The 13940-nt window shown below is 44.5% G+C and overlaps 1 protein-coding gene across 35 annotated transcripts in view; it reads right to left on the reverse strand.

The window, feature by feature from the left end:
• TCF7L2 (transcription factor 7 like 2) overlaps positions 1-11804 on the reverse strand; it is a 173574-nt gene extending 161770 nt beyond the window's left edge. For 25 of the 35 annotated variants that reach the window (XR_007205151.1, XR_007205152.1, XR_007205149.1 and 22 more), the window contains exons 1-3: positions 11520-11804; positions 11119-11185; positions 10804-10928 (exon numbers count right to left, since the gene is read on the reverse strand). Coding sequence is in view for 32 of the 35 variants with exons in the window: in XM_048311443.1 (XP_048167400.1) it covers positions 10804-10928; positions 11119-11185; positions 11520-11708 (381 nt within the window). In the remaining 3 variants the exon portion in view is untranslated. The remainder of the gene's footprint in view (positions 1-10803; positions 10929-11118; positions 11186-11519) is intronic. The other 10 variants (XM_048311441.1, XM_048311440.1, XM_048311434.1 and 7 more) reach the window with 2 other exon arrangements.
• Positions 11805-13940: the final 2136 nt, after the last annotated feature.

Below are 13940 nucleotides of genomic sequence, written 5' to 3' on the forward strand. Positions count from 1 at the left end.
TAAAACAAGGACAATCAAATGATGAGTAGCTCAAAATGTGGCCACACACACACACTCCTTCATATACACATACATACACAGAGGCAGTTCATCAGAAGTGAATCGGAGAGAGAAAGATGAATTTGAACCCTTTATCCCCTGTCCTTTATAAAGGCTGCCACTCAGTAAACGGAGATTGCTCTAATTACTGTGACAATTCTGCACCCCGTTCAAACAACTTTTGTGTTCTGGACAGGTTTCTCCGCGAGTTTGAAATTCTTGGCCTGAGAACCACTCTTGTCTAAAAGAGGTTTCTCGTTGCAAACGCAGAATGCAACACTAACAAGTTGTCCCTCTTTTCAGCTCCTTTCATTCTCCTCTTTTCCAATTGCCTGATTCAGGGCTTAATGGAAACTTGTCAAGGCTTTTCTTCCCACAAACCCTGTAGAGCCCCAAGGCAATCTGTGCACAGAGCAACCACAGGAATCTCATATTGTCAATTAAAATTGAATAGACACCTGATAACCAAGTATACATTCAAGAATAATATACATCACATGCGTATACACAGATGTACCTATGTAGCCAGTCCAATGGCCACATCCGGGCACACCAGCAGCACAGCAACTCACCACTTAGCATTTACAACCACCCAGTGACACCCAGGTTCTAGTTTTCACTTTTTCATTCCATATTTATTAAATTCAATTTCACATTTATGAAATTAAAAACAAAGTATTTTCAAGTACTGTAGTCGAGCAACAGAACACAATGGAAAATAAACTAACTACATATACCAAGCACTTGGCCTTTAATAACCCTGGGGATTGTAAAGATATTTAGCTGCTATCCAGATAAAATAAGCTCTGTGGATATTCTTTACACAGTGGCTTTGTGTGTGTGACCAATGCAGTAATTATGTTTGTGACTAGCTCCTGTAAGTACCTGGTTTTCATTTTAATTGACACAGACATGATTTAAACTACATTTCATGGTGTAATTTAAAAATTAAGAAAAATCCCATAGGAGAATGTAACAGGGATTGAAGTAAACTGAGACATTTGGCTAATAATAACAAAAAATCTCAAAGAACTTGACTTCCAGACAGACAACTATCATCTGTAACTCCTCTGAAAGGCAGAAAACCTTCTTGTAAATGTCCCATAGAAAACAAAGATAGAAACACTGATTGCCATCTTATTCTTGTGATGTGTTCATTCAAGGTCACACCTTCCCTTGGATTCTTTAATATTGGCAAACATTTATAATAGAGCAGTTTCAATAGCTGTCTGTTCAGCCTGGGCGTAGATCAATGCAGCATCTATATGCCGACTTCCAGACCCTGCCTATGCCAGACTAGTGGTCCTGGGTTTATAAATCTCTTATATCTAATTAAACCAATGTAAACCTCTTACTGTGTATGCTCCCAAACCAGTTCACTTATTTAACCGAGTTAAAATTATTCAGGTTAGGGTTTAAAACAGTTCCAAGATAACCTTTATTAAATATTAGTGTCAGTTAAAAACAGAAATCAATGTAGTGGCTTTTCTCCAGAACAGAAAAGCCTATAGTCTCAGACTTTTCCAGATCATTATTTAAGAAGTCACTGACTCCAGTGGGAGTTCAGATGTGCTCCAAGAGGTACACCTCCACCTTTTCTTGCTCCATTTTTCCCTTTCTTAAAATAGGACAATTTGTTTCTATTGTATCAACATCCAAGAATCTCTCATATTCCTCAAAAAGTCCCTTTGCAGTATTTTCAGATTGGCAATTTCTATTACTTCCCACATCCTCCTTTTGGACTATTTTTTTTGGTGTCTCAGCTGCTTCACCAGCACTAGTGAATTAAGCAGCAAAGAATGATTTTGTTGTATACAGTATATTTTATACCACAGATACTTTGGAAAGACCTACAAAGCTGTGAGAGAGGCACAATTCGAGCACATTTATACCATTCTTGGTAGCCATAGGCATGCAAATGTACTTCCCATGGATCCTAGGGCCCTAAAACCTGTTCTGCCAAGAGGGCAGAACAGTTAGGCAGGACTAACAGTGCCAATAGGAATAACAAAATGGTTAACACTGACAAGAGTCAGTGTTCAGCCTGACTCCCTAGCTGAAGACCTGCAGGAGTTTGGTACCCAGAACATCTTGACCCCAAAAAAGAAACTGCCCTCCCATCTTATCCCTCCTTGCACTTCCTTCACCAAGCAACAGAAGCATTTCAAACATCATAAATCCATTCTCCACTCAAAGCCTACTTGGCTCCTATAATTTCTATCATTTTCCTGTCATCCTTTCTTCTTTGCTGAAGCCAGCAGCATATGAGTCAGACAACAATCATTAACTTTTACAACTTCCATACAAATCCACCTACTCATATTAGAAAAGCAGAATTGACATGCAACACAGCCTCGGACCAAACCCTGATTCTGCCAGGATGCTCCACACTTCTGTGGGAAAGTCAAATACTGCAGAAGCGGGAGCTCGTTCAAGAATGCACCACTGGAAATGCAACTTTACTTTTCCCCCCCAAGAGTAAAGGACTATGAAGAAGCAGCAATACATCAATATCATATTTAGTTGAGTTTGGCTTTCTCAATACCTTCATCCACTTTTGAAGAACTTGGCCATTGGTTCAAGACACATGGGGCCTGATGCAAAGCCCTTCATTATTAATAGAAGCCTTTTTTCCACTGACTTCAATGGATCTTGGACCAAGCCCAAGGAAGACAAGATTTCACAGCAGTAAGAGTGACACACATTCTCCTCATTGAAAAAAAAAAAAAAAGAAACAATACGAAGCATTTACGATGTCAATCTCTACAGCACAGTTTTGTTTGTGTTTTGCTTTTTTAAAATAGGCTCTAGGCTGTTGGATTAGTGCACCCAAAAAGTCTCTCTGAAGCTGGAAGGAATCACAGGCAGATACAAAATGCTATGGTGAGACATATAACAATCCCAGTACCTCCCTCAACTAGGATATAGAGGCATCCTCTACCACAACATTTCTTGTAAGTTGCTGCAGCCACACTTTAAAGTATCCCAACACTATAAACTCCTCCAGTAACAGCTACAGTATTACCCATGATGAATTAATTTATATTAATATGGCTATCATGTGCATTTCCGTATGAAACCCATTGTTCTGGAACATTAATAAAAACCTCACTAAGTGAAGTAACATGGTACCCCTACACTTAGTTTAAAGATATTTAAAATAAATACATTTAGAAGAAAATTACTAATATCTTTAGTTTATCATATTTGGCAGAGCAAGCAGAAACCCAGTTATCTTCTCAGTACGTATTTATAGCATCACCTATTCCCATTCATTCTGCATTTTCTTAGAGAATCTGCTGTACCCTACATCTGCAATTCATTGACTTTACAATTTACCACATGTTGAGATGGAGAGGTCTCAGCTCCATTTGAATCACTGCACAAATATGCAAGTGATTTATCGTTTTAAAACTAAAGACTGCAGAAGAACGACTCCACTTTTCCTGAACATTACTCCTTCTGGCAGACCATGAACAATTACAGCGCGTACTAATTAAGCTCTGTAAATGTGCTGTGCCCTGCTAATGCCTACCAGGCCTCAAATTTAGTTGCATGAAGCCAAACTTCAGCCAGTGACTTAACTCATTCAGCACTGCCCGGTTGCCTGAGCGTGACCCCACAAAGAATAAGGGTCGAGGGTTTAGCCAACCTAAAACAAAGGCATGAGACTGAACAGATTTTGCCGGAAAGAATCACTGGGGAGAGATGCTGGAGGGGGTGGGAAGCATCTTGGGAATGAGAGGAACATCCTTGTTGATAACCTGTTAAAAAGGTACAATACCACACCAGCTTTGCAGTTCGGTGCTGGGGGATTCAGATCTGTCCCCGGGGGCTAATAAGTCACAGCGCTCCATTGATTAGGGAAATGCATAAAACCTTCAACAAAACTGTACAGCTATTTGTGGAAGAGCCGAATTGACAGCCCTCTCTTTTTTTTTTTTTTTTTTTTAAATTCAGGCTTTACATGGCTCTAGAAGAAAAACATCTGGCCAAAGGAGTGCAGCTTTCCACCACACACATAACCCTGCCTTTTTCTTAAATTAGTCTCCAAGCACAACAGTAACCTACGGGGAACCTGAAATCAACTGCTGGAGAAATTAAAGCTAAAAGTAATACCTATGCATATTTGAGTAATCCCATGATCTTGTTAAAACACATACACCCCCAGCACAGACAAGACAGCAGCACTTCAAATCTGACTGTCCACTCCAGCAAAGCGTGTGTAATGGGGAGTGAGCCGAGAACAACGAGCTTTGCTGAGCAAAGCACTGCTTCTTCTCAGGCCCCAGACTTTTCCTGACACTTAAGAGTCAATCCCCAGATCCCAAGCTTCCCCTCCAACCATCCGTTCAAACACTGGCGTTTCCCCCCACCTCCCCAAGTTTCTACAATTTCTCCTCACGCTCCAACATCCCTCCTTTGTCCTCCAATTACTCTCCAGTGGCCCCCTGCTCTCGCAGTGCCTCCCCCCAGTTAACCCCTCCCAAAACACCACCCTGCGCACACCCCCCCGCCCCCCGCTCCCGTCCACACGGACCTACACATCCATCCCACATTGTCCCTTCCAGCAGGACACAGGCTTTCTCCCCTAAAAACTGCCTCTAACCTCAACATCTTCATTCATTCAGCGCATGTTTCCCCTTAACGTGGGCTTTTGCCGCTTTCTAAGAGGCCCTGTTTTATACACACAAACCAGTCTAATATACGTATTTCCAAGCATCCTCCTTCTGCATAAAACCTGAGGCAGTTTTTTCTCTCATTCCCAGCTCAGCGGTATGTGAGAAAATTAAAGGACATTTCCAGGTGTCATCTGTCTTTAAATGTTTGCTTGTGTCGGTATCTAGGAAATACTGCACAATACGGCTGTAAAGGACACAAGCTCTGCTAAACTTCCCTCCTTCAGCCTGGCTGCGTCACCCTCTGCCCAGCCTCTACAGCACCACAAGCGTTAATTATAAACTTTGGAGCCTATGTAGAAAAAAAAAAGCACAAACATAAACCAGTAGCTGGGAGGAGCAGCAGAAATATTCTTTGCTTTTAGGTGGGGAGAGAAAGGATTTCCATATCTCCCCCACACACCCCCAGCACCACACTTCATCTCTCATTGCTTATAATTAGTGAAAGAAATTTGACCCACTGCCAGTGTCTGTGGACCTTGGATATTATAAGGCCAGCGTGGCGTCAAATATCTTAACATTCATAAGTGTTATAGGCTGTAAATAAACCCCGTGGATTTATGACCCTGCGGTGCTTGCCAGCAAACGACTGTGGCACATTTCTTTCAGCAGACCTGTCGAGGTGCAAGTTTGCCTTTGGTTGTAAAATTAACCATTTCCTTCACAAATGTGCCCAATTAAAAGTCAAAGTTTTAAGGCTTACTTACATATTTGCCAGGACATGGGACTGAGGAGACGCCCAAGGAACACAGCTTTAAACTTCCCCCCAAACCTCACAAGTCCCTCCAAAGCAAAACTTCTCACAACAGCCCCAATGTGCAAGGAAAGTGTCTGATTTCACCAAAAAGTCCTGGAAAAAAACCCAAACTGACAACCCAACCGCTGTTATATTTATACGTGCCTATCGCCAGCCCTCATTTTTGGCTGCTCTGAGGCTGGGGGGAGCAGGCGTCTCCCCCCGGGCTGTGCCTGGAGAAGGATCTCCTCCCTTCCCCCAGGATAATGTCATCTGCTTCCTGTGTAAGAGAGCATTTGCTAAATCCAGGTTGTCTCATGCTTAACTGCCAATAATCCAACTTCCACATAACTCCCAGACAGCTGGGAAAAGGTCCTTAGAGTTTTTAGTCATGGTACAGAAACACACGTCCACACAAAAAATCTGCAGCTGTCCTTTTTCTCTACAGCACATTTTTTATCTGATTTTGGGGCCCACTCATGAAAGTCTTGACAAATTTAAAACATTTTTACCTACATTCTGGTTTACAAGCGCCAGTGAAAGCTGCAACATACTCCTTCCTCCCCTCCATCTTCAGCTGACAAACCAGCACATACTTGCTTGAACAAAAAATGAAGGGGAAGAAGGGAAAAAATAAACCACACCACCCTACTCAACATCCTCAGTCCTTGTATGAATGCATTCAAAAAACGTGGAAAGGCATCTACTGTAGTTATTTTTCAGTACAGATCAGCCAGTGGTGCACCTATTAAAACTGTTCGATTTCCAAAGCAAATATTATTTTTAATGAAGTGCAGTCCTGCAATTATCCTGTACACTCAAGTAACAGTACTGCATTATATTGTTTTGCAAGGTCCCAGAAACATGAAACTTTTCTCTAACTAATTTTCATAGCCCCCTGAAGAGAAACTGATGGAGTAAGCAATGCAGCATTTGCTCCAGAATAAAATCTTATCAAGGGGGAAAAAAAAGAAAAAGAAGGAAAAAAAGAAGAAAAAAAAAAAAAAAAAAAAAGAAAAAAGCATAGAATTAAAAATAAATCAGCTTCTTTACTGAAAATAAGTTAACAAACAGTCTGCCAGCCACCGTATACCAGCTATGCTAATTCTATAGCAGAGTGATTCAGCAATCTACCTAATTAAGCACGAGGAAAGTTTCTTTATGGAGGTTCCATTTGATTTACACCACAGGATCATCAGTTCTTATTTAACAGCTTGTTTTTACTCAAGTCCAGAAACTTTATTAAAAGCATGTCCATTCATTCTTTTTTTAACAAAGCAAATAATTCACTCTCTGCTGAATAGCTCTGTATCATAAAGTACCAAAGTGCTGACATATTAAGTTGTATCTACATTATTAAACTAGTTGGTGGACATTAATACTATAATCCATACTGCAGACATTAAACCTCAACCATAAAGATTAGTAAAGAATTAATATTGTCACATCGAGACTGAAACCTTAACACTCCAGCCATAAATATTTCTGAAAGAGATGAAAAACAATTAGCATAAATACCAAAGAAGGGCAAGAACACCTGTTCTTTTTCAGGGCGATAAGCATTTTATTGTTCTCTATTTAAAATGTAATGACCTGTGTAATTACAGTAATATTACATTGTATTGCAAGGGCTTGGAATGTCACACTTTGAAAAGTGTTGTCAAAACAATTGGAGGGAGGGAAAAAAAAGGACCACCATTAACCCTTCACACCCCAGGGTCTACAGCTTTTTTATTAGGAAGGATTATGTTGTTTGATTCAGTAGATAAAGGAAAACATCAATTTTTCAAGGCAATTAATAAAAAGTGTTTCTTCCTAAACATAAAAATTGAGGCTATGGGGCTGCTTTCCACCAGAGCTATTCCCCACTCCCAAACTTCAGGGCCAAACGCAAACTTACCCCTACAGTCTCACTCAGCCAGCAACAACTTGGGGGATAGGAAGATACAACAGCACCAGTAAAAATAAGAGCATCTGCCAGCAGGGTTTTCTCAAATCACAATACATCTATTTGCTTACCAAAAGCATTAACCAAGCTCCAAATCTAAGCTAAAAATCAGGTACACCACTTCAATGTTTTCCAGCTCCGAAAGGAAAACAGTCTCCTTTACTATCCATAACATGCAGCTATCCCAGTCCCTCCGCAAGTGCAGGGATGGAACTGGTGCTCTCAGATGCATCACTTCATTACTATTTGACTAGACCTCTACTTAATAACATCTATTCTCATAAGCAAGCCACAGTATTCTATCAACAGCAAAATCAGCATGCAAAAAATCTTTGATTTTTTTTTTAAAAATTATTCCTATCAATCTTGATAAAGAGTTCACAGTATTTAAAGCATTATCCTTGAGAAAAGATTATTCCCCATAAGCAGATTTTATGATACTTCATAATTCTTCACATTCCTTAAGCAGTAAAGGAGAAATTGCTGCCCACAAGTTTGCTCTTGAACAGACAATTACAGGTACATTTAAAAAACACAACAATCCCACTACATCCACAAATAAAGCAACAACAAAAAAAAAAATCCAGGAAAAAAACCACAACAAAAAGACCACACCCACAGACTTTTAAGATTGTACAACAGTAAAAGAAAAAAAAAAGCCAATTTTGCTACCTATCTGCATCACCTCTTTACCTTGCATGCTCTGACACTCAACAAATATGGCTCCAGGAAAAACTACATAAATAAAGATAAAATTCGTAATTATGCAGAACCATCTATACCTTTCCAACGTGTATTTAAAAATAAAATAAAATCAAACAGAAGAGAGAAAGATCTAGTTCATCTGGAATTGAAAGCTGGTACAGCAGAGAACTAGAATCCACCTAAAAATAGTGTGTGACAGACAACAGCTATCCCGCTGAATCTTTATAATATTCTGTTCTCAGGCCTAAATAAACAACTTTAATTTTTCCTGGCTATAATTAAGTGGCAGGCAAACAAACAAGCATACAGAATGTGAAAGAATAAGGTTAAGAAGATAGGAGAAGGTTGCTGGAGCCTGGATGTGGAAATAAGAAAATTGCCTATTGAGTGTGGAAATATCCTTTCAGAATTCATCTGATAACACAAGCAGGCCACCTGCTATACCAACAATAAACCAACCTGTAAGCTTTTGTACAGCACCTTTAATTCACACGAACCCAACATTCCTATGGAGGCCTTTTTTAACTGTGGGGGAGCAAGGAGAGGAATGCTCCAGGAGAGCTAACTGCTGAAGGATCCTATCCCCACATGCTAAGGGAAAAGGGATCTGTAATAAAGGTAATGAGGAAAAAAGAACTGTAGCTGTTGTAAGAAAAATGCTTTAAGAAAAAGGCAGCAGAGGTGTGCTTCCTATTAGTCTGCACTTGGAACAGTGGAATGCATTGAAGGTAAAAAACGAGGAAAAAAAAAAAAGAATACAAAGCTTCACAATTCACAACAAAGTGATTTGGAACAAAGATTGTTTTGCCATCTGGATTCTGGTACTTATGGAATTTGGAATTTATCACCATCATTCATATACATGTGGGTGACCATATTCAAAAGAAAAAATATAATGCATTCAGCCCCTGAATTCCCCTCCCCATCATTACAATTGCAAACTGCAGTCACCCCTCTGCTACTGTCCCAGAAATTAACTCCTCGTAAAAAGACCCTCAGAAGCCTCCAAAATAAAACCCTGCCACAGCCCTAAATATACCCAAAGTCAGAAAACCTTCCTCACAACCTCCCTGTCACTCTACATTTACTAATCTGTGTCTACTGACGTTTTACTAAGTGAAAACAAGACTGACCCGATGTTTAATATTTTAATGCTTTAAAACACTTGTAGATCTGATATACTGAAGTTGTCCAAGCCATCAGTCATTAGTACGGCTTCAATATCTACCCAACAGTAGATCTATTATTGTAAATCGCTATCTCGTGTTACCACAAGGAAAAAAAAAGTGTATAAACACACATGGTGATGGTGGGAACGCTTCAGATTCAGAAACACCCAGAAGAAACAAAACAGCAACGCTAAAGCCATCGGTAGGAATAAATAGTGTTTGGAAGTCCCAGTGGATTTAACCGTTCAAAAATGAAAAAAAATTTAAACTCTTTAAAAGAGGAAAGAAAAGGAGACACTTGAGAAATCTGATGTCAGAGCAGAGCACACCGTGGGTGACACTACGAGCGGGAAAACAGCTGGGACTACAAACCCACCAGCAGACCCCAAAGTTTCCAGGGATCTGGGGTAAACCTCGCTCTAGCTGCAGGCACACGCAGACCTGCACCCCGCGCCAGTGAACCCCGAGTTAGGGGTGGGAAGAAAAAAAAAAAAAAAAAAGGCAAAAAAAAACCAACAACAAAAAGCCGGACGCTTTCAGCAGATTGTTTTCCTGCCAGCATACTTCCAAGAGGAATTTTGCTCGACTTGTCTGATTATTTTTTGCGCTGCTGTTGTTGTTGCCAGAGCCAAGCGAGGCGAGTTGTTTCCGGACTCAGCCCTGTGCCCTGAGCGCGGCTCCCCCCGCTCCGCACCGGGACGGAGCCGCTCCCCGGGCACGGCCCCGCTCCCGCCGGGCAGGGCAGCGGCGCTCGGCCCCCGCACGCCGCGGGGCGCGGATCGGGGCGGCCGGACCGGGCTGAGCCCGGGCACAACTCACGGCACCCACGGCCCGAAGGGGCACAATGAAATCGCCGTTCCCGCAGGCCGGGGCGGGCGAGGGCAGGAGAGGGTTAAGGGGGAGGAAAGGGGAGGGGGAGCCGGCCCAGCCGCCACGGAGGAGGGCAGGAGGCGACGGATCACCATGGAAAACGAGGAGTTTGGAGGAGCGGATCGCAGGCTCAGCCGGGAAAAAATAGCCCCCCTCCCCAAGGAAGGGGAGAGGGGATGAGAGCGAAGGAAAAAGGGGGAGGGGAAAAAAACCCCCAAACTTCTAGGGCTTTTTAAAATTTGTTTCCAGTTTTGTTTTGAGGCCGAAATAGGTGTTGTTTGGAATTTGTTTGCTTTGTTTTTCTTCCGTACCGCCCCCCCCCCCCGCCCCGCAGAGGAGGTTACGAGGGCTCCAAAAACACTGCCCACAAAACTGAAAGTAAAAAAAAAAAAAAAAGAAAATAATAATAACAAAGAAGAAAAAGACAAAAAAGAAATAAAAGGGAAATTAAAAAAAAAAAAGAAAAAGGAATATGGCGAAGCGTAAACAAACCCCCTCCCGCCGCGGCCCGCGGAGTTTGGAAAGTTTGCGGCGCGGGGGAGGGGGCGGCGGCAGGGCCGGGGCGAGCGGGGCACCGGGAGCGCGGCGGCGGCGGGAGCCGGGCAAGGAGCGGGGGGGGGAGAGGGAAGAGAGGGGAGGGAAAAAAAAGGCACTTACCGTTCTCGCCGTCGGAGAGAGCGATCCATTGGGCAAATACGGGCTGCTGAGGTCGGGGATCATTATAAAGGGATAACCCGGGTATGGTGGGCCCTTAAACAACCCTCCATCTTGCCTCTTCGCAGCTAACATGGCGGGGAGACACGAGCGGGAGCGGGGAAGGAAGGGGGCAACAGGGGGAAGAGAAGGGAGGAGAGGGGGGGGGAAGGAAAAGTTTTTTAGCAAGTATCCCCAAAAGAGGAGCCGGGCGCCCGGCGGAGGGGCGGCGGTGCGGTGCGGGGCGGGCGGCGGTACCGGCCGGGCCCGCGTACTCACCTTCCTCTAAACTTTCCCGGGATTTATCTCTGAAAGTTTCGGACCGAGGCGGGGGTCGCCGCTCCGCCTGGGAGCGAGCCGGGGGTCGGCGTGGGGCAGTTGGGGAAGGGGGTGGTTGGGGTGGGGAGGGTGGTTTTTTGGGGGGGTGGGGGGGGAGAAGGGAGGAGAGGAGGAATGAAAGGCGAAAAAGAAGGGAAAGGTGCGGGGAGAAGGTGGAAGGGGAAACAAACAGAACAAAACAGAAGGCATCGTTACAAGTTGGTGCCGCGGAGAAAGTTGGGCGCCGGCGGGAGCGGGACCCGGCACGGCGCCCCCGGCCCCGGCGCGGCCCCGGGCACAGCGCGGCCCCCGCCCGCCCGCCCGCCGCCCCGAAACGGCCCCGCGGGGGGCTTCCCCCGTACCTCCGAGTCTGAGGAGCTGTTTTGATTCGTTTCTGATTCATTGACGAGAGACGACTTGACATCAGCTAAATCCCTCTCCGCCGAGGAGTTCTCGGAGATCTTCTCCTCCTGCTCCCCTTCGTCTTTGAAAGAGATCAGTTCATCGTTGGCGCCCAGGTCGTCCCCTCCACCGCCGTTCAGCTGCGGCATTTTCCTCCTGCTTCACCCCACCAGCAGCAATTTTGCAAAAAGGGGAAGGGGAAAAACAAAAGAAAAAAAAAAAAGGAGGGGAATGGGGGGGAAAAAGGAAAAAGAAGAGGGGAGGGGGGGGGGAAAGTTTGCACCAAAAAAAGAAGAGTCCAAGGTGAAAGTTTCTTTTTTTCCCCTTCTCTTTCCTCCTGGGGAGGGGAAAAGAGGGAGGAGGAGGGGAGGGAAATGTCTCTTCTTTGCTCCTTTGCACCAGTGACTTTAGGCTTCTTCCTTTCCTTCTTCGGGATTTTCTCTTTCTTTCTTCCCGGGAGCTGCTCGGCGTGCACTGCGCGCACACGCACACCCGCGCACGCACTCGCGGAAAAATTAATAATAATAAAAAATATATAAACCGTGGGGAGGGGGGAGCAACGGGGGGGGGGGGGGGGGTGAAAAAAAAAAATGCAACAAACCAAGCCCAGAAGTCAGCTGTGACGGGGGGGCAGTCGCCGCGGATATGGGGAGCCTGTGCCGCTCGGGTTTGAGTGAGTTGAAGTTGGACTGAGAGCTTTTCAGTTCAAAGGCGGCGCTGATTGACAGATAGAAAAAGGGGGATCGAAATCCGGAGGAACGGAGAAGTCTGGGATCCGGGATTATTGACAGGGAGCGAGAAACACACCAGGCACTTAATGAGATGCAGGAGAGGGCGGGGGCTCCCCGGTGACGTCTGCATAAATAAACAGGTCTGGGGCGCGGGAGGGGGAGGAGGAGGAGGGTGGGGGAAGTAGGAAACTAACAATGATCCTTTTTGGCATGGGAGCAGGAGCGCGAGGGGAGGGCGGCGGGGGCGGGGGCGCCGCTGGGGGGCCCGGGACGCAAAAGGAGGGGGGGGGGGGGGGGGGGGAGATTGGCAAAAAAAAAAAAAAAAAAAAAAAAATTAAAAATTTGTGCGCCGCAGCTCAGAGCTGTGGGACGGGGGGAGCGAAGGGAAAAGGACTCTCGAACGGGTGTCCCTGACTCCGCGCTCCGGGAGCGCCAACTTTTACATTCTGGACGTTAATAAATGTATCATCCCCCCGCAGCCCGGGTTCTCCTGAAGGATGTGTGTGTCCCCTTATTATTTGGGCACATGTGACGGCAGGGTGGTGCGGTGGGTGCTTTTTTTAAACCGTTAACATTTTTCGTGCCACTCGTCGGAGGTAAGAAACTCCAATCATAATAAACACTAGAATATAGTAAAAGCTTTTTTTTTTTTTTTTTTCCAGCAGCACTTGCTCCTTGCATTTATTATAGTTATAACACGCAGGATGAAAATGTGTGAGATCACTCGCTGAAGATCAGATATTTCCAAATTATCTTATAGTAAGGCATAATGTTTTCTGGTCCTTGATGTAAAAAAAAAAAAAAGAGAGAGAGGAGGAAAAGGAATGTGACTGCTAAGAAGTTAATTAGCATGGCAGGACGGAGAATCAAGGACTCCCAGACTTCAGAAGTGAAAAGTTGTGGTGGCGTAAACATCACGCCGCTGGGGGGAATCAAAGTGAAGGGGGGTCCGGGGTTCGGCCGCGGGGTCCCCGCGGGGCGCGGAGCCCGGGCCGGGGGCTGCCCGGTCCGGCCGGGGCTGCGGGAGGCACCGGCCGGGGCTCCGCCTGCACGGCAACAAAATGGGGAGCGGAGTCATGCGGGTGCAAGAAATGGCATCTGTTCCCCGAATCTAATGTGGCGAGGGGAAGGGGAAAACAAATTGATCTTCCAGCAGTGACAAATTGTAACAATGGACGAGTCAATTGGAAACTTTAACATGGGCAAGGAACAAAAGAAGGGGAGTGGGGAGGGGGGCGGGGGGAGACAGTAATTTCAATGGGAATTAGTAAATTGCCTAATGGAAATGGTGTTTGAAAGCAAGGGACAGGCTGTACTAAATAATCCAAACATTCCTCCAGAAATCTAACCTGCTGCTCATGCTAAGGGTCATTCAGCACATAGGGTTTCCAAAACAAAGCCAATTTGTCATGCAATATTTAGAGAGTTTGGGGATTTCAGCTAAACTGTCTTCTATAAAAAGAATAATAAAAATAATAATACAGAGATCGACAAGGCTAACACGAATTCTCAGGCATTAAAAAGTTCACATAGAAATTTGCATACTAAAGGGAAAGATGCAGACAAAATAGAAATAAAAAAATCACTGCAACTTACAACTTTAATATTAATCAGTAAAGCTGAAGTAGACTGAAAGGAAGCATGAAAAGA

Source organism: Corvus hawaiiensis, chromosome 8 (genome assembly GCF_020740725.1).
Source record: "Corvus hawaiiensis isolate bCorHaw1 chromosome 8, bCorHaw1.pri.cur, whole genome shotgun sequence".
Taxonomy (NCBI): Eukaryota; Metazoa; Chordata; class Aves; order Passeriformes; family Corvidae; genus Corvus; species Corvus hawaiiensis.